The sequence below is a fragment of the Paroedura picta genome, chromosome 6 (genome assembly GCF_049243985.1).
Source record: "Paroedura picta isolate Pp20150507F chromosome 6, Ppicta_v3.0, whole genome shotgun sequence".
Taxonomy (NCBI): domain Eukaryota; kingdom Metazoa; phylum Chordata; class Lepidosauria; order Squamata; family Gekkonidae; genus Paroedura; species Paroedura picta.
The window spans coordinates 52,017,650-52,043,316 of NC_135374.1; the positions used below are offsets into that span (position 1 = coordinate 52,017,650).

Genomic DNA, 25,667 nt, shown 5'->3' on the forward strand with positions numbered 1-25,667 from the left:
GATTTAGCTCTCGTTCAAGAAGCTCATCTTGATAATGAAAATCAATCATGCCACAGAGCAAAAATTTTGGGATATGATGTTATTGGTGTTACATAGCATCATACCTATATGATCATGGAGGTCCCTTCCTACTCTCTGATTCTATGTTTCTACCTAAGACATAGTGATTCATGCCCAAGCAACTTTGAAAATGTGAAGCTTATATTGACTCATATCTACAACATTATCCATACAACCATAGTAAAAGTTGGCGAAGTGTTGTTGTTATTGTTGTTATGTGCGAAGTCGTGTCCGACCCATCGCGACCCCATGGACAGTGATCCTCCAGGCCTTCCTGTCCTCTACCATTCCCCGGAGTCCATTTAAGTTTGCACCTACTGCTTCAGTGACTCCATCCATCCACCTCATTCTCTGTCGTCCCCTTCTTCTTTTGCCCTCGATCTCTCCCAGCATTAGGCTCTTCTCCAGGGAGTCCTTCCTTCTCATGAGGTGGCCAAAATATTTGAGTTTCATCTTCAGGATCTGGCCTTCTAAAGAGCAGTCAGGGTTGATCTCCTCTAGGACTGACCGGTTTGTTCACCTTGCAGTCCAAGGGACTCGCAAGAGTCTTCTCCAGCACCAGAGTTCAAAAGCCTTAATTCTTTGACGCTCGGCCTTCCTTGTGGTCCAACAAATAAGATGCTCTGGTATTCCCATCTCTTTAAGAACTTGCCACAATTTGTTGTGCTCCATACAATCAAAGGCTTTAACACAGTTAAAGCAGAAGTAGACGTTCTTCTGGTACTCCCTAGCTTTCTCCATGATCCAGCGTATGTTGGCAATTTGATCTCTAGTTCCTCTGCCTCTTCGAAATCTTGCATGTACTTCTGGAAGTTCTCGGTCCACATATTGCTGGAGCCTAGCTTGTAGGATTTTGAGCATAACTTTGCTAGCATGAGAAATTAGTGCAATGGTGCGGTAGTTTGAACATTCTTTGGCATTGCCCTTCTTTGGGATTGGAATATAAACTGACCTTTTCCAATCCTGTGGCCATTGTTGAGTTTTCCAAATTTGCTGGCATATTGAGTGTAGCACTATTACTGCATCGTCCTTTAAGATTTTGAATAGTTCAACTGGAATGCTGTCACCACCACTAGCTTTATTGTTGCTCAGACTTCCTAAGGCCCATTTGACTTCACATTCCAGGATGTCTGGCTCCAGGTCAGTAACTACCCCACTGTGGTCATCAGGGATGTTAAACTCGCTCTTGTATAGTTGTTCTGTATAATTTTGCCACCTTTGTTTAATCTCTTCTGCTTCTGTGAGGTCCCTCCATTTTGGTCCCTTATCATACCCAACTTTGCATGAAACGTTCTCTTCATATCTCCAATTTTCTTGAAAGGATCTCTGGTCCTCCCCATTCTATTGTTTTCTTCTATTTGTTTGCACTGTTCATTTAAGAAGGCATTCTTATCTCTTCTAGCTTTTCTCTGGAATTCTGCATTCAATTGGGTGTATCTTTCTCTTTCTCCCTTGCCTTTCACTTCCCTTCTCTCCTTAGCTATTTGTAAAGCTTCCTCAGACAGCCATTTTGATTTCTTGCATTTCTTTTTCTTTGGGATGGTTTTAGTTGCTACCTCTTGTACAATGTCGCGAACCTCCGTCCATAGTTCTTCAGGCACTCTGTCTATCAGATCTAATTCCTTAAATCTATTTGTCACCTCTACTGTATATTCGTTGGGGATATGATTTAGTTCGTACCTGAGTGGCCTAGTGCTTTTCCCTTCTTTCTTCAATTTAAGCCTAAATTTTGCAACAAGAAGCTCATGATCTGAACCACAATCAGCTCCTGGTCTTGTTTTTATTGACTGGATAGAACTTTTCCATCTTTGGCTGCAGAGCACATAGTCAATCTGATTTCTGTGTTGACCGTCTGGTGATGTCCATGTGTAGAGTTGTCTCTTGGGTTGTTGGAAAAGAGTGTTTGCTATGACCATTGTATTCTCTTGACAAAATTCTACCAGCCTGTGCCCTGCTTCATTTTGTACTCCAAGGCCAAACTTGCCTGTTATCCCGGTTATCTTTTGGCTTCCTACTTTAGCATTCCAATCCCCCATGATGATAAGCACATCATTTTTTGGCGTTGCTTCTATAAGGTGTTGTAGGGCTTCATAGAAGTGATCAACTTCATCCTCTTCAGCAGCAGTGGTTGGGGCATAGACCTGGATCACTGTGATGTTGAATGGTTTGCCTTGGATTCGAACTGAGATTATTCTGTCATTTTGGGGATTGTATCCCAAGACTGCTTTTCCTACTCTCTTATTGATTATGAAGGCTACTCCATTTCTTCTGCGAGATTTTTGTCCACAGTAGTATACCTGATGGTCATCTGAATTAAATTCACCCATACATATTGTTAATCTTTACAAACCTCTCGCACTTTCATGGCCAGCACCCTAATCCTTCTGTATATGCTAGTGACAGCCACCATTGAATTTGGAGATACACAGTTAATTATAAGAATGCACGGCAAGGAATAACCCGTGCCACTGGTTGATGTGGCGGAGGGCGGACTGGAGCCGGACGCAACTGCCCTCTGGTCTGTGCAGCATGCACACTGTGCTTACACATCACGCACAGTGTAAAGAGGCGGGTGGGACCCATGATACCTATAAAGGCGCCTCACATGTGGGTCTCAGCCTCTTCGCCTGGCACACCATGGAGCAGCTTCCCTTCCTCCCACCCTATGTGATATGTCAACAGCCATGTGAGTATGTCTGAGGTGGATATTTCATGGTTAATATTTCATCACAGCTGGGGGCTTCACATAGGATGGAGCCTGTTGGCAGGGAGTCTGGTGGCTGATGGGATGCCCTGGGCTTCAGGGCCTCCATTGGAGGCAGCATGTAAACAAGCATGGTTTACTCTGCTGGGAGGCCAGGGGCTTGTTGCCAGGCGGACTGAGGGGTAGCCAAAGCAGGGGGGCATCTGGTGTTCCTTCTCCCATGCTGTGCCAACCCTCCCATTGGGAAGTAATAAAGCTGTGGCCATGTTTATAGCCAATAACTGTGTGCCGTGTTTTATTGCAGCCAAAAATGCCCTCCTGCAAGTCAATGGTGAAGTACTTGTTGACTAGGCTGAAGAATATGGCTTGCATCTTGTCTTAAACTCCAAATAAATAAATACATACATACATACATACATACATACATACATACATACATACATACATACATACATACATACATAAAAATAAACAAAGACAGAATGAACTTCAGATCAGCAGCATGGAATAGAAAAAACAACCTTGATTTAACTTTAGGGTCATCTGATCAAAGAAGTCTATATAGAGATGTGCTTTTGAGGCTTTCCCACACATTAAGCATCAACTTTTAACCCTCAAGCTAGTAATCCAAATCACTTTTATCAAGTTGTTTAAATGCGGCAAAATACCAGAACCCAAATGTGATTGTGGTGCAGCCCACCATACCATTTCCCATTTGTCACAGGAATGTAAGCATTGTGCTTTCCACAGAAATGTGGTGGAGCACCCCAGCTGCAATTGAGTGGACTGGAAATTTAATTATTAGCTTTAGAGGATTTCCAGATCAGTCTGTACATCCACTGTATCAACTTGGCTATATATTTTATATTATTATATGTTTCCTGTGTTTACCTCTGCCATACAATAAATAAATAAATACTCCACTGTCACAAATTGGTAATGAGGTGGGATCCAAGAATGAAAACAGAAACACTTTTTGTGGTAACTAGTAATACATTCCAAAATGATTTTAAAGAAAAGTGTGTGGTAAAATTTCATCAAAATACCTCTCTGAAAGACTAGGCACTGAACCAACTGAAGATAATTATACTGCTAAAACCCTGTGTAGGCACAGGTCAGGGAAACATCTGGAAAATAAGATGAGAAATAGAGCTTGCCAAATAGTTTTAGACAAAAAAGAGATAAATGGTTTAGATATGGCAAGAAAGAATAAAAATTTAAAATTAAAAGAGAGAGCCAAAGAGTTGGAATTTGAAAATGCAGGAGCTGCAACTGGCAGATGAATTGGGACATGACAAATTTAATGGGAAAACATTTCCCATAGAAATAAAGCCCCTTGTTATCTAAAATAGCAGTTCTGATTACGTTAACCACAAATCTAAGGGCCGTTCCGCATTTGTCCAAAATAGCACAATGGTTACTAATTGAAATCACTACAGTTTTGCCGTTATGCACAACGTCGTTGACAATCTGCAACACTCCTGAAACCGATCCGCAAAAAGCGCTTCGTTGTAGCGCTTTCAGGGAAATCCCAAAAAGTGGATTCACCCTCTGGAAAGCGCTACACTCCTGCAACCAATCTGCAACACTAGCAAGAAAGTTCTGTGCGTTACCATTGTTGCGGTTTCTGCAAAGTCCCTCCCCCCTGGCTCTCTCCTCTGATCTTCCGGCGAAGCGATCACCATTTTTTTTTCTCTGAGCGAGCGGAGATCAACGCATCGGCAAGCCTTCGTTTACCCAGTGAGGCTTCCCCGGCTGCAGTCCCTCTGTTTAAAGTTACTAAGCACAAGCAACACAGAAGCCCGTTTGCTGGTTTATTTTCCCTTTATTTTTCACACTGTTTTTGGCCGAATATTGCGCCCGTGAGGGGGGGGGATTTTTTTTTTCACTCAGGGGGAAAGTGGCAACGATGAAACGGCAGCTCAAACACCACCTGCTAGCTGGATGGGTCTCTCAGTTGCAACGAATCAACGCAGATTCGTTGCAACGGGTGTGTGTGTTTTTTTTTAAACCTTCCTTAAAGGGAAAGGGGCTGTTTGGGAGCATGATAACGGCCGCCCATTGGCTGCTTGACGGCCAGGGGCGGGACGAGCTCGGCAATAGCGCCTCCTGGCGCTATTTTTGCCAAGCAATTTTTGCCAAGACCGGAACCCTGTGGGAAACGATAGAAATGCAACTGGATTCCACTACAAAGGCAGGTATGCATAACGACAAATTCCACTATTTAAAATGGCGATTCTTCGTCCCGCAAACAATTTGCAACATGGATCCCGGTGCGGAATGACCCTCAGTTTATTTGGTATGGTGATGAAGGCTGGCCCAAGGTTTTCATCTATCTATCTATCTATCTATCTATCTATCTATCTATCTATCTATCTATCTATCTATCTATCTATCTATCTATCTATCTATCTATCTATCTATCTATCTATCTATCTATCTATCTATCTATCTATCTATCTATCTATCTATCTATCTATCTATCTATCTATCTATCTATCTATCTATCTATCTATCTATCTATCTATCTATCTATCTATTTTTGAATTCTAGATGAACTATAACCTTCATACCCATTTAGTTCATCATTCCATTTTCTATCATGGCAAGCCTGATAATTTTGATAAACCAAGAAACATCACACAAAGGGTACAGCAGAGAAGCGGGAAAGAGGCAGAAGCCTCTCAGCCGCTTCCTAATAAGGCGTGGGCAGAGGAGGAGGCTGGGAAGAGCTGAAACAGCCCCCTCCTCCTCCAGCCGTCCTCTGCTGTGCTGCCAGCAACCTCCCCAGGGCTCGCTGGGACTTGCAGTCCCTGCCCTGCCTTGATCTTCGGCGAGGGCTTACCCGCGATGGGAAACATGCCTGGGGTAAGTCCCATTCGCCCTTACGTATGGAGGTTACATTCTAGCTTTTGTCCACCATCTTTTTCTCCATTATTCCCTACTCATTTAGAACATATTTTACTTGAACAACACATATATGCAGTGAAGACAAAATACCACCTAATGTATAACATAAAAGATACTGTTTCCAAGGTTAGATCTTGGTTTCCAAAATACAAAAAGAGAACAATGTGAAGGGAAGGGCCAGCCATTAGGGAGGGCTGGCCTGTAACCCACATTCAGAGTATGTAACCCACATACTTTTTGTTCCTTATCCCCAGGTTGGGTAACACTGACATGACATGGAGGCCTTTTTAAAGAGCTGTAAAAGGGTTTCTCATGATTTTAAAGTTGATAATAATAAAATAATGATTTACATTTAGTCTCAGATCAGGGGCAATCAGAAATGAGAACTGAGAAAGCAAAGGAATACAACTTATTTAAAGAAAGGGAAATGGTCTGACAACTAGGTAGTGCAAAAATTAACCCAGAGGTGAAAATTGCTGCTAATTGGCCTGCAGACTAGATGGGTCATAGACAAGTTGATTGGAGGAAAGAGGAGGTGGTAAACTTAAGAGGAATTAAATTCAGGTGGGTTGCCATGTCAGCCTGAAGCAGCAGGACAAAGTTTGAGTCCAGTTGCATCTTTAAGATGAACTTTTCATGTGCATGCAATTAAACTTTATTTGTCTTAAAGGTGCCACTAGACTCAAACTTTATTCTTAATAGAATGGGTACATTTCTATGGAGATATTCCCAAATACTATAAGTGAATAGTTCATTACAAGAAGCCTCAGTGTGGCTAAGGCTCCAGAAATACCAAATGTTATGATGGATGGTATGGAGGGAATGAATTTAACATACTGCACTAAGACAGAATATGGAGAATCAGAATCGTTTCTAGTTGGCAAAGGTATCATACACGGCTGTCATTAATCCATTTGGAAATTAAGTCACTGTCCCCAACCTATTAGTATGTTTTGAAGGGACTTTCTGCTACTTGGTCAAATACTAATGGGAAATGCAAATTGAAGGATGCTATTCAATTTACAAACTGTTTACAAAAGCAAGAATAATTAATCAAGGAAAAGAAATGGAAATGTAGCATCATGGGTTCAATTCTATTGAAACTGTATATTCTTATCATTTATATTGCAGCATCAAAAATATGCCAGAGAAGAACTTGCACAATCATTAATATGAGCACTCTGCATTTTGTAAAGATGGCCAAACACGTATGTGTTTGTCTATGTAGCTATATGTAGCTATATGTCTATGTAGCTATAAAACGTAATACACAAAGGAGCTCTGCAAAAGAGGAAACTCACTTACCCTAACCCCATCCAATGGCAGACACTGATTGATACCTGTTCAGTCCAAGAGCCTGCACAAGCTATATACCATTTATTCTCAGTCTTAAATTGAACCACTCCATTGAGGCTCAGAGAACCATTAAGAAAACGCACTGATGACAAAATAAATAGAAATATTAATATATTTAAAACATTTATATCCTGCTTTTCTTCTAATCAGTAGGACTCAAAGTAGCTGACTTTTTTTTTAATTCACCTCAACAGAAACAGGTCCTCTCAGATGTTTCCACTTTTTTAGTACCATGGTCATAATATTTTTAAAGGGACCATGTACAGAAAGATTGTAAAACTTGTATATATTCCCTAGGAATGGGCAAATCAATCATTTGTATCTCCCACATACCTACATATACTTAAAAATGTATATGTCCTTGAAACAGATTCATCACCCATACCACAATACAAATGGTTACCTCTGTTGCCATGGTTGCTACTCAACTGCTTGGGATATGTGTAAAATATTTCCCTTGAAAAACATATTTAGCATACAGCATAAGAGATATTTAACTCTCGTGGGGTACGCATTGCTATCCTAAGCACACTTTGATACTTATAAAACCATTAACTTCAATGTATTAGAGAGATGTTTGATTATTTTAATAGAATGCTATTATTCTTCTCACTGTCTTCTTCTTGCAAGGGAAAGGATTATTGAAACCAATTCTGGCCTGTGTTTAATGCTTCCCAAGGACCAAACTAGATGTAATGGCATTCTTGTGTCTGCCATGGGAATGTTACCACCATTTTAAGATGCCACCATTTTACAGAACATTTCTGATCAGGCCTATAGCATGCCTTTTCAAGTGTTTCAGTTTAACCTTAAGTTTAAAATTATGACAAGGTCTCCATGGTGGACATGAGGATGCCATAACATCTAGTCAGCATGAACGTCTCTCCAGAAAGAAGCAGACAAATAGCTTCAAGTCAAGATCCTGGGCTAAAATAAACAGTTTTTTCTTTCATCCATTTTTTAAAAATCCAGTCTGATGAGAAAACTCTAAGATCCACATGCTATTGTGTGTTAACAGAGGTTATTATATGGATATTTGCTTAGGGGTATTCCTTGTGACCAATGCATCTGCATGGAACTTCTCCTAATATATAGTGTTAAGACCCAACACAAAAGCTACACTGCGCATAGGCCATGACCAATGAGGAAATCAGGGGCAATCACACCTGCTCATTCTACAGGATGGGCTGAACTTCAACATTTACTGGTACTGATTATATTTCTGGATTCAAACAAGAACACATAAATAATTTCCCTTAATTAGATTTTAAAGCCTTTAGGAAATTATTGCAAAACATTTCCATGTGTTTCTTTAAAAACAATAATGTTAATTTCTTTTTTTGGAGTGAGGTGGGGAATAGCCCATGATTTTGTTTGTCTTTTCTTACAAAAATTAGCAGAACAGATTTGCTTTCTGCAACAAGATAAGATAAATGAGGAACTATATTTTGCCTCTGGACATCTATACTGCTAATTATGAATTCCAAAATACTTGCCAACAGATGTCTAAAGGTTTCAGTAGTAACAGTTTGGATTTACCTAGCATAAACCGATGAAATACATCTCCAAATCTAAACATCCACCCACAGAAAAAATTGTGTCATACAGTACTCAGTCTGTAATAGCAATTTCATTGTTTAAACAGTCTTCAACATCACTTTATCATCAGTTCTGCATATAAATTGTTGTACAGAGACCATTATATCTGTTTTATGTGAAACCAAGTTATGTATGGAACATTTAATTTTGGAAATAACTATCTCCACAGATGGTACTATGACAACAGCTGTCACTGTTGTTAAAGTAACCCACATATGTGTTGTGAAACAGTTGAAATTCTGCTCCCCACAGCTGTTTTATGCTCTGTCAAACACTTTTATCTGGATTATGTTTGATCCTAAATTCATTTTTAATGCATAATAATGTATTTTCTAAGCATACTTTGCAAACATTCTAGAGAAAGCAGTGTGCAGTTCTAAGAAGTCAGGATAACTACCCTAATGACTTACTGAAGTGAACAAATAAAGCCACCATGAACCAAAATAACTTTGCAAAGAATTGTGCCAACGTGTCACCTCTGCCTTCCTTTGTATAGCTTTTTTTGTCATTGGGCCACTGGTTCCTAAATGTTCATAATGGAATAAAACAGTGACATAGACCCTGGCCAACTAATTAGTGATCTATGTATGCGGGAATAGGGTAGATAAACAATTGCTCAGTTCATTATGTATTTGTTTCTGAGGTCGATTGTGCATGGGGCAGGAAATCCAGGAAGGCAGCAGCAGGAGCAGCTCTGAATGTACATGGTGCTGCTGCCATCCCATCCCAGCCCTGGCCTGGTACAGCTCCCTGGAAAAACTGTGGCAAGGGACCACAGAATTTTCCATGTTCCCTGGGATGCGTGGGTACCAGCGGGGGCTGGGTCGGGCCAGCGCTGTGCATAATCGGCAGAGCCGGGCCTTTTGACCTGGCCCTTCCCCTGACCTATAGAGCTGCAGAGCTGGCTGGGGAGTCCCAGCAGCAGCCTCACGTGGGTCTGAGAGATTCAAATGTTTAGTCACAATCATAGATAAGGGATATATTTTAAATATAGATTGGGATTGCTGATGCCATCATCAAGTAAGGGGGGAACACCCAAATATGGTTCCATGGTTAACTTCCTTTCACCTTCCATAATTAGGTGACAGAGATCTATGATCATGGTTCTAAGCTGATAAAGTATAGTGAAACTATTGCATTCCTTGAAGATGTATTATATAAGGGGTATCTTTATCTAACCAAATGTATCATACACAGCAGAAAAATATATTGTTCCTAGGTTAAGAAGGATTTACCACAGTCTGCTTCATCAGAATTATCTTTACAGTGCTGGGATTGGTCACAAAGGTAAGCCAATGATATGCATTCCCCACTTCCACACTGATAAAATTTGGATGCACATGAATCTGTAAAATAAAAATGATGGTTCATGAAGAAGAATTGTAAATATTAATCTGGAATCTCAACTATAAACATGAAACATTATTAATGTAAGATTTTTTTTTTAAAGTATGTTCAACTCACCTGCCATACCTAGCTCGTAGCCAGTGGTGAAATTGGCTAAAAACCCATTCTTAGTTCCAGCCTTGTCAGTCATGAAAAGCACAGTCATCTGATGAGTTGTGGAGAATATATCTGGTACTGGAGATTTCCCTGTATATACAGCTACTCATAGAGAAAGAGGGATATATTCCAGATCTATGTAATTTTTTCTTGAAAAATTTTGATATTTTGTTACAAAGTGAAGTTCACAACAGCATACTATCAATTTTTCCTTCATCATAATGAAATAGTTTTCCAAAATTAGCCTAGAAAAATATTGCTTTGCTATGTGTATGGGATATTAATTCTATACAATAAAAGTATTTCCTATATCTTATGTCCACCAATTGTCTCCACTACCATAAGCATTTGACCTGCACATTTGGCTGAATTCTTCCCTTACTAAAATATATGTATACCTTATAGATTTTGTCCTGGGTGTGATTATCCTGAAATAGATATAATCCAGGTTCTAGAAAGCTGCAGTTTTATTACTAGAGTTTTCCACATGTGTAGGAAGAGTATGAACCTGTGTTGCTTTGTAACATTGCACAGCAATGTGGCATGGTGATGTTACTACACACAATAACATGAAGTCATGTTATGATTATCCTAGTAATCTCATGATGTACAAATCATTTTGGAACCTGGAAGGACCACTCCCAAATCTATATGAATCTGAGGGGGAAAGTTAATTTTTACTGAATCATTTCTACATTAGTAGCTTGTGATTCTTCAGCCCAGTTCTAGTTCCACTTATGTAGTCAGTGCTATTGTTGTTGAATATATTTTTGGTTTGTGCTCATTGTAAAATCTAAGAATACAGTAACAATATGATGTCCTGATTCTAAAATTCTAAACATAAATTATTACCAAACTAGGGGCCAAGCCCTTTACATTCAGGAATACAACGGGCACTAGATTAGGGGAGGGGTTGGAAGAACTCTGTGGAAAGCCTTCCTCTCCCCTCAGGATTTGGAAAGGCTGCAGGCAGCTGTTAGGGAACTCACTGGTAGGGGCAGCTCTCACACGGGGGTCTGCAGCCTCTGAGCCTCAGAGGGGAGTGGAATGAGGAGGGGGTGGTCAGGGGTGGGGGATGGATGGTGATTGGTTGGTTGCTGAACAGACAGGCAAGCCGGTGGGAGGAGGAGGAGGCACTCAGGGGCAGTACAGCCACCCTAAGTGGATGTTAAGTGCTGAGTGGCACTTAAGCCTTGAGACATGCTCCTCCTTTAAGCCCTTACCAGAAATATATTATATGGAACAGATGCACCATGGGCGTATTGGATACTTTTGTAATTCAGCTGGCTTGTGTTTTTCAGCAAAAATGAAATACTGTACATTTTAATTTTCTTTGCTTTTTCTAATAGCATGGTAAATCATACTTGCCCAAAAGTAAAGAATCCACTCCTCCACTATCTCTGATTTCTACAACATCATCAATATTTTCCAAATCAAAATACTGGAAATGAAGCTGTATATTTCTCCCACTTTCAGCATTTAAATACCACACACCTGGAAAATAACATTTAAGAATGAAAGGACAAGACACACCCTTTGCTTTATAAGCAAACTAGATGGCTCATTTGTTAACATCTGCATATCATGAATTGAGAGTAGCAGTTTATTAAACGTGGCAGTCACATGTAGCAACATTCTCTTCGGGTCTGAGCATCTAAACAAAGCCATTTCCTTGCCTTTTGAAACCATCTGTAGAATTCCATCTTAATTGACTGCCCTTGGGATAGAAGGAGCTATCTCTACTGAGTTGACAGAGTATCAACAGCTACCCCTCTGGCAGCCAATAGACCACCCAAACATATCCCCTGCAGGTGCTTATGTGAGTCTCTTGAAAGGCTCTCAAAATGCATCAAATGGATCTGACAATAAAATCATGTAAAGAAGAAAGAACATGAGCAAAAAATAAACATATACAAAGTATGAGAAGGAAATTCTAAGATTTCAGAATGTTGCATTTAGGGTAGAAAGATTTTATGAACAGCATTATGTACTGCTCATTGTAACCTTATTGCAAGGATCTGAGATAAACAGCATAAAACACTCAAATTAAAGCAAAGTTTTAATGAAGTTAATCCCAGGATCAAAACAGATATGGCCCTAGAAGATCTGGAAGTGGTTCTCCCCAGTGTTTTGAAAAAGTAATTGCTGCAGTGCAGGGCCCTGATTCAGAAGGAAATTTTTCACATCTGCTATTAAGATAACCTTCCATAATTACATGTATTCCAGCACTCAAGAATATCAAAGCCACTTAACAAAAAATATGCCATGGGCTGTATTCTACCTTTCTGCTCAACCTAGCCTCATTTCACACACATTGTATAATACACTTTCAATGTGCTTTTGTGGCTGGCTTTTTTGGTGTGAAACAGGAAAATCTACTTCTAAATTGCATCAAAAAGTGCATTATCTAACATGTACAAAATGAGCCCTAAGTGTGGGGCTTAATTTTTGGAGGAAACTTCAGCCCTGGACCCATACCAGCCAGGCTTCAGACCTGGCCACGCGTTGAGATTGCACTGTTTGTTTTTATGTATAAGACTGTGGCAGCTGGATCAGGGCAGTTCATCTATCCACTTTGGATCTGTCAGCTGCATTTGATATGGTTGATCATGAGTTGTTAGTGTACCACCTCGCAAGGTCAGGGATTAGAGGGACAGCCTTTCAGTAGCTATTCTCCTTCCTCCAGAACCAGACACAGAGGCTAGCAGTGGGGGAAGAGTTATGCCTCTATGTGTTTCCCACAAGAGATGATACTCTCCTCCACACTTTTCAACATCTATATGTGCCCTCTGGCACAGCAGGTCCAGAGTTCTGGGTTTTCATCAGTATGTGGATGACACCCAGCAGTTTCTCCTGATGGACAGTTGGCCAGACTCCCCCCCCCCCAAAAAATGTAATACTTACAAGTAGCTAGGTTGGGATACTTGTTGGGGTAGTTCATTGAAGCAAATGTTGAGTTTGGCTCCCACAGATCAAAAGGCCCGCCACAGTCAGCTAAAAGGGGAGAGGAAAATGTTTATAAGTGACAATGCACTTACTTTGGACTATTATATTGTAGTATCGTAATAGTGTTAGACACTTGGAAATATGACACTATTATTAAAACTTTAATGGTTCAATTAGCCTTATTTTCCATTTGCCTAAACATGGTAACAAATTCTACAATGGCTTCTTTTTAAAATTTAGTTAGCTTAAAGTTTATTATTAGAATTAGCATTATAATTCACAGTATACAAAAAAGTAATTTAACAATGCTCTAACATACATTGACTTTAAAGAGCTCTAGAAGTAGTATATTTATCTTAAGGCTTATAAAGATGCCAGTCTATGTTAGCCAAAACCTTATCCAGCATTGTATCCACATCTGGGTGCTATGAAATCATCCTAAAACAGGTAGTCTACATACATGTCTCTGTATTTAAATATTTATATTTATAATATGGGGAACTGTTCCAGTTAACCCGTGTACTTTCATTCATATGTCATGACAAACCAAAGTATCTAACCAGCATTAGAAATATGCACTTCAAACCCCAATTCCAAATTTGGTTTGGTAATTAGCATTTTGGATACTATAGAGCCAACTTGCTCTGAAGACTGCCATGTTGTCATGGCGTTGTTAGAATTAACAACATGAAATAATGCCATCTGTTGTGTGAGGTTATAGAACATAAACATAAAATACAAGAAATTATGTGCAGCTGCTATAATTTTCATGCTGATAGCTTTGGCTAATTCCTCTTGCGAGTGATTTTCACATTAGTTTATATGCAGATCAGTGTCAATTTAAAAAAGTACTATATAATTGTTGTTATTGCTATTGGCTTCTATCCTGTGGACTATGAATCTTACAGAATTCATGGAAGCCTTAAGTCACTTTCCACTAGAACAATTTCAGCCACCTCTCAAGCTACACTTGAAGAGGAGGCCATCATGGAGAGTGACATATAAGCTCTCACTCCATTTTTAGAAGAGCTTGGGAAAAGTTGGATGTGGTTTTGGTCAATTTGCCCCATAGCCACAACCCAGTGCACCACAGATAAAACTATTATCTCCCTTCTACAGTTAGGACATGATGAAAACTGCTTTCCCTATAGAGCTATCAAAAATCTTGAATACCATCAAATTCAACCATTCAATTTCTCACAGTTTTATTATTTCGGGGGGATTATGCCATATTGTGATACTAGCCTTAGACATATTCAGGTGGGTAAGAGTGTTGGTCTGATGCAACATAATGAATTTGAATCCAGTGGTACCTTTAAGAGTAATTAAGTTTTGTTCAAGATATAACCTTTCATGCATAAGCACCATTCTTCAGATACAGTGAAACAGAATTTCTTCAACCCCACCCTCTTATGATGTGATGATTGATGAAATTCTGTTTCACTGTATCTGAAAAAGTGTTTTTGCACACAAAAGCTTATAACTTGAATGAAATGTTGGTCTTAAAGGTTTTTTTGTTCTTTTGCTTCAGACCAACAGTTACCCATCTGAATATGTCTAAGGCTAGAATCACAATATGACATCATCCCACTGTACCCCAAAACACTACATGCAAATATAAAATTGTGATGGATATTTGTGATATTGGGAAATTTGAAAAAAAAAACAACACGATAATGTAACTCCATTAAAAGTCATGGACATTTTACTTTTACTTCTGCTTGCTGGACTACTGCCTATCTGTTAACCATTCAGGGAGTGGTATAAATAAAACAGTAAAGCTAAGGGGGGTGGGCTGAGTCCAGGATAGGAAACAAGGGCAAACGATTGGCCCCTTGGCCCCGGAATGACAAGAATTCCAGCCAGTCGGGTGAGGGGCCAATTGGAAGGCTCTAAGCATCTTCCAATTGGGCCCTCACCAGGACAGACCAGAGTTCCATCCAGTCAGGAGGCATGAAGCACCTTCCGATCCGCCCACCCAGCCCAGCCAGGGGCAATCTGGAGACATCGCTGCCAGTCTGCTCCTGACCACCACAGGGAGAGCAGGTCAGCAGGGCAGCCAAGGGAGATGAGAACAGAGGCTTGGACAGGCTGCGCCAGCCCTTTTCACCCCAAGGCTGTCCTAACTATCAAGTCCAACTGTAAATTGCCTCAGAACCCTGACAGAACTGGCAGGAGGCTGGTGAGTGGCTCCCTCCCCCTCCCTTTAGGCCTGCTGCAAAGGAGCCTTTAACAGCCCCTGACTGAGGCGTTTCCGAGAGCAACTCAGGGGAGCCTCAGGGTATGGGGGTGAGCGTTCCTTTTGAGGGTGGGAATTTCTCCTTCTGCCAAATGGCTGTCAAGGAGGCCACAGAAAAGCCCCTTCTCACTTAAAATACTGCTCTGGCCAGGGGTTAGACACAGCCAAGCCATGTGTATTTTTTCTTTGCAACTCTCTGCAGATTTGAGGCCACTGTACAGCGTTATTCTGCAGATGAAACTGGATGCTATTGCAGATGATGCTGTTGCAGATGTTCTTTTATCTCCTGTTTCATCTGCACACCAACCCTGTGCAGTAGGCCTCAAGTCTTTCCATTCAACAACAACCTGTGTGGGAGGCCTTAAATTTTTCTTCTCTACCACAACACTGTCCAAAGTAGCCCTATCTGCCTCAGGGGCTGATCTTTATACTATGAAGATGAGCTGTAATTCCAGGAGCTCTCCAGGCCCCACCTGGAAGTTGGCTACCCCTGGGTTGGAAATATTCCTCGAGATTTGGAAGTGGGACTTCCAAATCATATGATACCTCAGAGTCAAGCCTTCGAGAAGCTTTCTCCCCGGCCCCAAAAGCACACCTAGCGCCTATTGTATTTGCAAGTACAATGGGCTTGGTCCCTAGTTACTATAATAATTCGACTAGTGTGAGTTCAGGTTTTCTGTTGTTTTTGGCAGGGCACTGTTAATAATATCAGTAGAATGATAAAACTGTGAAAAGTTGAGCAATTGAATTTGATGGTGCTCAAGATTTTGATAGCTCTATGGGAAAAATTGTTTTCAGCATGTTTTAGCTGTAGAAGGAAGGTAATAAAATGAGACATATTAGCCAGTTTTCCGACCTGAGTTAATACAGACTGCATCATTATTTCATTATATAGAGCAATCTAATCTCGCTTCTGAACGTTATTATCTACTCCATGAATACATATATTGCTGTCTTTGCTTCTCTTGTTGCTATTTGTAATTTATTGGACATTTATTACATACATTTCCCCCTAAAATTGATAAAATTGCCCTTGTGCATCATCAGCTGAATGAGTTTCAATATCTCTCACAGGAATAGCAAGCAATGCTGGAAATGAATGAATTTGATTAAAGAATTTTTAGTTTGTGCTAAAAGTCATAGCATATCAATGCTCTTACTCACATTTCAGTGAACATCATACTGTTAGGTAATATAATTAATGGAAGGGTTCTTTTGGAAGTTTACATCAATGACACTTTATAAAATGATGTCACAGGTCAATTTGCATCAGTGTATGATGCTAGTAGCCTACACAGAAGGCAAGAATGATAATATAATGCAGATAAAGTGATGAAGTTCCACCCAACACAGCTATATCCTCTCACTTCAAATGAAACATTCTGAAAAAATGTAGTATCTTCTGCTCTGACATGGCCCCTTGACAGGATCTGGGATGCAGCAAGCAGCAAAACAGATTGAAAATAATTTAGACAGAAAAATCTCAGAATGCCAGGGCAAAAAGTACGATTGTTTCATCTAATATTGTATTTTCTGCCATTCATTATCCTTTTGCTACCAATTAAAAGCTCTAAGAATCTTCAGATCTTCTCCAACAGATATATAAAAGACAACTAATAGCTACACTTACTGGGTAGAAGAGGGGTTGTAGGTACAGTGGGGATAAGAGTGGGTTCTGGATAAGGACTTTCTGTGCAGTGCCCATTTGTTAATCCTATGTCATCAATGGCAATACCATCCCACCCTGGTATTTTAAGGGCATCAAAAGCAACCTGGGAAAATAATCACAGCAACTGCATTAACCTTTACAGTTCTGATTTTATAAGCAAGCCCAGTAGAGGACTGAACTATGTAATAGTACATATTGGGGATGGCATCACCCAAAGAAGCAAAAAGTTTATTATAACATGCAGCTGGGAATACTTTGTGCAGTTGGACCACAGTTTTTGTACAGTTGATTACATAGTATTAAATAAGAAACTAGGTTGTATATATATATATAAGTTGTATAGCTAGCACACATAGATGAACAATATAATTCAATATTCTCCAGTATGGTGCCCATGGACTCAAGGGTGCCCATGAAGACTGGCTTTCTTCCCCTTGATTGGAGTAAGAGGCACTTATGAGAACCTAGTAGGTATCCCCTTTATATCTTCAGGGAAACAGCTGCCTCCATCGCAGCAGTATGCTAAGCTTGGAACCTCCTAACATTTGAGGGATTTTCCAGAGTTTGTGATTTCTTAAATTTATATTTATGGTTGTAGGCTGCCCGTCCCCACACTATCTCCGGGCAGCTTACAACGCTGACCGCTAAAAACATTGACAGTACAATAAATAGTTTAGTAATTATTACAAATTCAATAGTCTAAAATTTAAAAATTAAACAAATCAAAGCTTGCGCCATCAAATATCTTTCCTATCACACCCAGGAACCAAATAGATGGCATACCAGTATCAGCCAGGCATGACAGATGGCAGAAGTCAGGAACAACATGGTTTTGCAGGCCATTCAGAACTTTGGGAGTTCTGTAATGGCACATATCTCTGCCAGCAGTTCATTCCACCAGGCTGGAGCCATGGGTAGAAGGGTCCTGGCTCCTGTTGAGGCCAAGCACATCTCTTTGAGGCTGGGGACCACCAGCCAGTTGCATTGTACACAGCCCATGGCAGCCATGTTGTCGTTATTCTAGCAACCTCATGGTGGCCATTTTGTTATGACATCCTCTCCCTGCTCTCAGAAATCCAAAAATGTCTGCAAGTACAAGAAGGCAGATGCTTGCTATATTTCTTTGTTTTTCTCCATCTTATGATCCCACTGTTAGAGAGGCTAAGGATAAGAGTGCTGTACTGCCTGCTTTTGTGGTGGGAGACAAAAATTGTAGTAATCCATCACTGATTTCTTGTACAGAACCAGTATGCAGACAATTGAAGGTGCATATCCTCTCTGGAGATCTTAGACTGCATGAAAGGCCAAGTTAGAACCTGTGATATCAATTTTCACAGGAACAGGACTACAGATGTACTACATCAGGAGAAGTGGGGGATTTTTCACCAGCACCATGCTTGGTTCTGATTATTCTTCATTATCCACTTAACAGATTTGCAAGGAATTCTAGAAAATGTATGACAACAAATTCATATTCCTACAGCATCTTTGGAGTTCTTCCCTGGCAAATTTTTAAGTGGAAAGGTTTTTATCATAACTACTATAAAACCTGGGGTCACATCCTTTCTTCAGTACAGTACAGCTGAAAGAACATTTCAGTTTCTCTTGATTTATCAAATATGTCTGGCCAATAATTCATAAACTAGATCTAAGCACATTCCCATTGGGAAACAAGTTTCACAACATGTGTAGTCTAGAAATTCTGTTTTGGATTCAAAAGGTCCCCAGTGTGAATCCCAATAGGAAAAAAAAAGCCTCATGTTTCATCCATGCTGAAGACATTAATGTTACTTTCAGTTAGACATACATTCAGACATGTTCATAGATTTAGTGGGGGGTTGTGATAAAACTGGTGGGTCTAGGACTGATAGAAGTCTTGGTGTTCTAACATAATCATCATAAATTTAACTACCAGCTACATATAAGTTCCTTGCTTCCAGTGTTTTATTTTGTTTTTGACAAACTGTACTGGGATAAGACTAAATTATATTATTTCTTGCAGATGTGAATGTTGGAAACAAAGTCCATTAATGACAACAAGAAAAGTAAATTTTTAAAAAGACCTGGCTGAGAATGCTTTTGAATATTAACAGTTTTGACATACTTTAAAATTAGATGTTTCATTTAGAAGTATTTGTCCATAGTTCCAGTTGTTTCCATAATTTCCTTCTTTTTGGAAAACTCTCTTTTCAGTGTCACGGTCATATGTGATGTTAATGCTCAAACGATAAACATTAGCACCAAACATGTGATACCTGAATAGACAGCAATAGATTACTTCCTTTGATTAAGTCAACATTTACCCAACTGAACGTATATAAACCAGATGAATATATAGAACATATAGAACAATACTATCATATAAAAATGATGAAATAACAAAATCAGCAGCTTGGCATTTGTTTGGCATTCAGCTTTCTGATATACTACATGCTTTGTAAATTTTCCTAAGATTATCAGTCCTTAGCATAAAGTTCTTGCTAATACTCAACAAATAAATAAACTTAGGCTATAATGTTCTGCCCTGTGACCTTTTCATACTATTTACAAGGCTTCTATCCAGAGATTAAAATGAATCACTTTTGAAATCTGGCAAAGAAGGATATAATGCAAATAAATTCTGTAGCTGTTTCTATGTATTGCTTTGAGCTCCTTCATAAATTTCCCCCATTTTCTTTTCCAATGGCAATTCCTTATGTTGCAGCAAACAATTTTCCAAAGATCGTCTGAATTTCGGGAGTGTCTTATTAGGTACTGTTCAGATTTGTTTTTAAAACCTCAGGACAGGGAAATTGGGATTGCTTCAAAAGAATACATGTGTGTGTGTGTGTGTGTAAATGCTGACTGATTCTACTTATTGAATTTCAAAAATATTTGGAAGGGTGAACTTGAATGGAAGAGATACGTGCAGTTCAGGTTCCTCTGCACTGGGCACATTTCAATCATGATTTATCCCCTTAATGTTTTTGAAGTACATACTCGTAGGCAAAACATCTGGGGAGATGTTAAAAGGAAGAGTGAAGATTAATGAGTAGTTAAGCCTTACATTATTTCCCATGGTTTTAAATATTTCTCTGATGCAAATCCCACTCCTACAACTAACTGACAAGATGCTGTTTGGACACTGTTATAGGTCACTGCAGAATCACTCCACTATTAGCCTCAGGCAGCCAAAACCCTGAAACCTTCTTCAGGCTTCAAGAAACCCTGGAAGTTATGTCAGCAGACCTCACCTCCCTGCTAGACCCCTGGAAGCCACATGTTACCAGAAGTGACATCACTTAGACATCACTGGATGTTTCACCATGCAAAATCACCCCTCTGCCTCCCCTAAGTCCAGAAATGGTTCAGTACTCTTCTCTTCTGGGCTGAGAGCAGGACTGGGCCAGGCATCTGCCACTTCATCACCCCCATCCACCTTCCAACACTGTTAATTGAGAGTACTCTCTCCTCTGGACTTAATTGTTACCATGTGCAAAAAGCTTTGGCCACCAAGAATTTTTATGACCGGGGCCTTTCCCCTATCGACTCTCAGGCCCACCTTTGGCCATTTTGGAAGGGGAAGGATTTGACATACCCATATATGGTCATGTCACATGTTAAATATATTTAATACAATTAACCTCCCCAAGCCAACTTGCTGGGAGGGGAGGTCATATAAACCTAGCAAATAAATTCATATTAAAAAAAAACATTTAAAAATTATTAAAAATTAACTCTACCTAATTGGTGAAACCCTTCCAGAGCTGTCAAGAGAGCCAGTTTGGTGTAGTGGTTAGGAGTGTGGACTTCTAATCTGGTGAGCAAGGCTCGATTCTGCACTCCCCCACATGCAGCCAGCTGGGTGACCTTGGGCTCGCCACAGCACTGACCGAGCAGTGATATCAGGGCTCTCTCAGCCTCACCCACCTCAGAGGGTGTCTGTTGTGGGGAGAGGAAAGGGAAGGCGACTGTAAGCCACTTCGAGCTTCCTTCAGGTAGAGAAAAGCCGCATATAAGAACCAACTCTTCTTCTTCTTCTTCTTGATTACACTAATGAGGCAGTTCCTGCTCATGAAACTTTCCATGTGTATTTCCAAGCTCCCTTGAGCTTTGGCTCATGGTTACATGGAAATTAATTAGATTTTTGTTTATGTAATAGGGATGGAGTTACATATAGCATTTTACAGTAAATATTTCATCATACCAGAAAAATAAGCAGAACATATCTGAAGCAGGAAGTAAAGGTAAACTTAGAAGTCGAACTCGCACTGGTCTACCTCCAAGCAATGTTGGTGTTGAAATATAATAACCTATATAATAAAAATGAAGTCATGTTACATCAGTGAGGTATTAATTCTTATGACACCATGCTCCAGAAATCATGATTTTATATAACTGAATTTAGAATATTAATCAGATACTTATACCTAGCTTTCCCCCTGAATCTACATTTTTCTTCCGTACTCAGTTTTTCCTCTCAACAAACCTATGATGTAGTTGAGTGAGTGAGTGAGTGAGTGAGTGTGTGTGTGTGTGTGTGTGTGTGTGAGAGAGAGAGAGAGAGAGAGAGAGAGAGAGAATGGATGTCCCCTGGTTATCCAGCAAGTTTCTCTGGTTAAGTGGAAGTTTGGACATCTGTCTGAAAAGATACTTGTCTAGTATTCTGTGTGGGCTTTGCCTTGGCTTCAAGCAGATGCAAAATGTTAGATGGGAAGGATGCCCCATACAAAAAGCAGCAATTGAGCACTGTACTCTGAATATACTAACAAGACCTCTACTGGAGGAGTTAGGAACTGATAGAGAGAGGTGAACTGGGGAAGACAGAGTAACAGATTCCAGGTTCCAGCTATTAAAAACCAGGGCCCAATTTGGCTGAATTACCTTCTCTTGGCATTGGACAGAGAGCAGCAGAGAGCTGTTCCTCTTCCATGGATCTAGTTCTATTCCCTCCTGAGCTGGGAGCCTGAGCTCAGTGGCCTTCTTCCTTAAGTCTTTGAAGTTTTAGCCAGATGTGGAGCATGCCCAGTGGCCTCCCACTAACCAGAAGCCATATTTTGGCATAGCCAAGCCTGTGAGCAACCAATAATATTTTCTGGGCAATTTCTGCAATGGTGCTCCCCTTTCCAAACCTGAGATTAGAGCTTTCCAGCAGCTGTCAGACAGCAAGCAGTTAAAAGGCCAACTGACTGTGACTGCCTGACTCTTAAAGGACTAATTACTACTGATCACCTGGTTGGTGTGAGGATTTCTACAAGGACATGACCATATGGGATGGGGGGCTGAGAAAGAAGGTCTGGATATTGTCTCCCACACCACACAGTTTTCTATATTTCTTTGCAGCATAATTTTGTGCAATGTTACTCCAGTATAAATTATTTAACCAACAGGGTTAGAATGGAATAATTCTTCATAAGATTGCACTGTAAGTATATGTGCCTAGCTTTATATTTGCAGACATCAGAGAAACCTAAGTAAAATAATAGCTCCATGAACACTTTGCAGCTGTGAAATTTCATTATTGGATGGAATAGTATCTTACCTTCCAGTAAAAAAAACCCCAGAAAATAAATTTCAAAAGATAGATTAAATATTGGCAATCCATTTTTACACAGGAACTGGATGCTACAGAATGCAGTTGGCACCATGTGGCTGGTCCTAACCTGCTTAAGGGAAAGAACAGGTCCAGGGAGCTCTCATTGAATGCAATCAAACAAACTAAAACTTCATGTCTCTAGCAGAAAAATCATTTTCTATTTCTGAACATTTCTATTATATTTCCAGAGCATTGTTTTGGTAAATCAACTAAAATTAGCAGAAAATCTCCTTTTGGCTCTTACCTGAGAGATTGCCAGTTGTATGATCAAAATCAGGGCCAGAGTTGGTAGGAAAAGCAGGGCCATTTATTCGCTCCCATTCATCATCATCATTCAAATCTTGAATCCAATAACAAAAGCCATCTTCAAAACTGCAGTCAATTTTCTGATCATCTTGAAATGAATTCGGATAAAATAACTTCATAGAGCACGAACAATTAAATTCTACTATTTACCTACTGATTAAACTTGAGATATCACAAGACAAGTAAAAAATACAAAGGCTGCTTTTCCTTTTGAAAAATACTATCTTTTCAACTATTTCTGTTGTAAATTAGGACCATCAAAGATAACTATTAAGATGGCTGATGTTAGTAGTCCAAATTTCTCCATAAACATTGCTCATATAAGAAACATACATGTGGATTTAAATACCACTGGGCAATGTTTGATCTTGACCTGGCTTATGGAGGAGTCAACCACAAAGGGAGATATTTGGCCCTTGAAAAGATATTTACATCTGGACCTGGAACAAGCAAACAGGAAGAAAAAACAGGGAGTTTTGAGCGGGAGTAAAGCAGATGGTAACACTACAGGGTGGCTTGTGCTGTGGAAGTAAGCAGGTGGTAATACTAACAGCATGGCTTGTGCTTAGTTTATTTGATTTGGCTGTTTGATTTTGGTGTAACATTTGTGCTTGGCTGCTTGGTTTTTGTGATAGGTTCTACTTTTGAGTCCATTGAGGCTTGCTTTGTCTAGTGTGTTTCCCACCTTTCTTCCTGAAATTAGTTTTGTCCACTGATTCTTTATCCTCTTTTGCCTGTGTCTGCTGATTAAAGGGAGTCAGTTGACGAGCTGGTTGGAAATGGGGTCTGCAGTTACAAAGCTGTATAAATAGCAGCACAAAGCTAGTGAGCTTATGATCTGGAGCCAGCTATCCACAGCACCAGATGGCATGGTGTGCTAGGCTGCCTGTCTCGTGCAGATCCTGCCAAACTGGAGGACTACAGCCTGGATTTTTGGATGGTGAGGTGGATAGGGAACTGGTTTAGAAAACCTCACCCAAAGAGTAGTTGTTAATTGTATTTCATCAGACTGGAGGGAGGTGAACAGTGGGATGTCAAAGACTTCAGTAATTGGCCCAGTATTTTAAAACATTTTTATCAGTGATGTGGATGAGGAGGTGAGGAACTCTTAGGGCCTTTTCGCACAGGGATCTTTGTTGCAAATTGTTTGCGGAATGAAAAATCGCCATTTAAAATAGTGGAATTCGTCGTTATGCATACCTGCCTTTGTAGTGGAATCAGTTGCGTTTTTTAGCGTTTCCCACAGGCTTCCGGTCTCGGCAGAAATCGCTAGAAAGGAAGCGCTATTGCCAAGCTCGTCCCGCCCCTGGCCGTCAAGCAGCCAATGGGCAGCCGTTAGCATGCTCCCAAACAGCCCCTTTCCCTTTAAGAAAGGTTTAAAAAAAAAAAAACGACCCATAGCAACGAATCTAGGTAGATTCGTTGCTACGGAGAGACCCATCCAGCTGCCTAATGTGAGCTGTCGTTTGATTGTATGATCGTTTGCACGCTGCCTCGAGTGATAAAAAAAAAAATCCCCCCCCTCTCACGGGCCCGATTTTCGGCTGAATTTATTTGTAAAAAATAAAGGGACTTTATTTCAGCAAACGGGCTTTTCAGTGGTTTGTGCTTAGTGACTAAAGGTGAAGGACTGAAGCCAGGGAAGCCTCTAAACAGAAAGAGGCTCGCTGGTGCGTTTATCCCCGCTCGCTCGGAGAAAAAAAAATGGCGATCGCTTCGCCGGAAGTTTGGAGGAGAGAGCCAGGGGGAGGGACTTTGAAGAACCAGCAACAATGGTAACGCCAATGGTACCAATGGTAAGGTCTTTAGCGCTACTGTTGCAGATTGGTTGCAGGAGTGTATCGCTATCCGGAGGGTGAATCCACTTTTCTGGATTCCCCTGAAAGCGCCACAACGAAGCGCTTTTTGCTGATTGGTTTCAGGATTGTTGCAGATTGTCTACGATGTCGTGGGTTATGGCAAATTAGTAGCGTTTCCAAATAGCAACCATTGTGCTACTTTGAAGCCGTGCGAAATGGCCCTTAATTAAATTTGCAGTTGACACCAAATTGGGAGGAGTAGTGAACACCCCAGAAGATAGAAATAGAGTTAAATGAGATTTGAACATGCTGGAAAAGTGGGCAACTGAGAACAAGATGCAATTCAATAAGGAGAAGTGTAGAGTTCTACATCTGGGTCACAAAAATGAGAAGCATGCATACTGAATGGGAAATACGCTTCTGAGTAGCAACATATGTGAACATGATCTTGGGGTACTTATGTTTCTCCAGGCCAGATTACTCTGGGGTTCTGATGGTTTTTTGCCTTCCTCTGGGCATAGATAAGGTGTTTTCAGGGAAGTAAGGGGAGGCAGTTGTGAATTTCCCGGATTGGACTAGATTACCCTTGAGTTCCCTTCCAGCTCTGTGTTTCTGTTTAGTGGCTTGATCAGACTCATTGACATACATTATACATTGTTTTGAGGCAAAACATCCTAGTTCTCCTACTGATTAACAGTATTATTAGCGGGCTTGTTTAGCTCACAGGTGTCCATGGAGCCTTCCTGAAGATCCCATTCTTATCTGAATTCATGAATGTGGCAGCTGGTTCACTGTGGGAACCTATGCTCAGTTGTGTAACCAGATGAAGGGTGAATTAGGAGTGTATATTAACATCTTCTATAAAGTTCCATCAAATGAGTTTTCTGACTGGATCTGAGAAGCCACCTAATGTCAGAGGGAAGGAATGCTAACTTTATGTTTATTCCATGCTTAGTATGCTTTAATATGCTGTGCTTCATTATGATGGACTGCAACATATA

The 25,667-nt window shown here is 40.3% G+C and overlaps 1 protein-coding gene across 5 annotated transcripts in view; it reads right to left on the reverse strand.

The window, feature by feature from the left end:
• The window catches only part of TMPRSS15 (transmembrane serine protease 15), a 93,128-nt gene that overhangs the window by 34,606 nt on the left and 32,855 nt on the right, over window positions 1-25,667 (reverse strand). For all 5 annotated transcript variants that reach the window (XM_077342425.1, XM_077342424.1, XM_077342426.1 and 2 more), the window contains 9 exons: window positions 22,806-22,955; window positions 21,173-21,278; window positions 19,091-19,241; window positions 16,948-17,089; window positions 13,037-13,126; window positions 11,501-11,626; window positions 10,094-10,234; window positions 9,865-9,975; window positions 6,980-7,112 (listed from right to left, as the gene is read on the reverse strand). In XM_077342425.1, coding sequence (XP_077198540.1) covers window positions 6,980-7,112; window positions 9,865-9,975; window positions 10,094-10,234; window positions 11,501-11,626; window positions 13,037-13,126; window positions 16,948-17,089; window positions 19,091-19,241; window positions 21,173-21,278; window positions 22,806-22,955 — 1,150 coding nt within the window. The remainder of the gene's footprint in view (window positions 1-6,979; window positions 7,113-9,864; window positions 9,976-10,093; window positions 10,235-11,500; window positions 11,627-13,036; window positions 13,127-16,947; window positions 17,090-19,090; window positions 19,242-21,172; window positions 21,279-22,805; window positions 22,956-25,667) is intronic.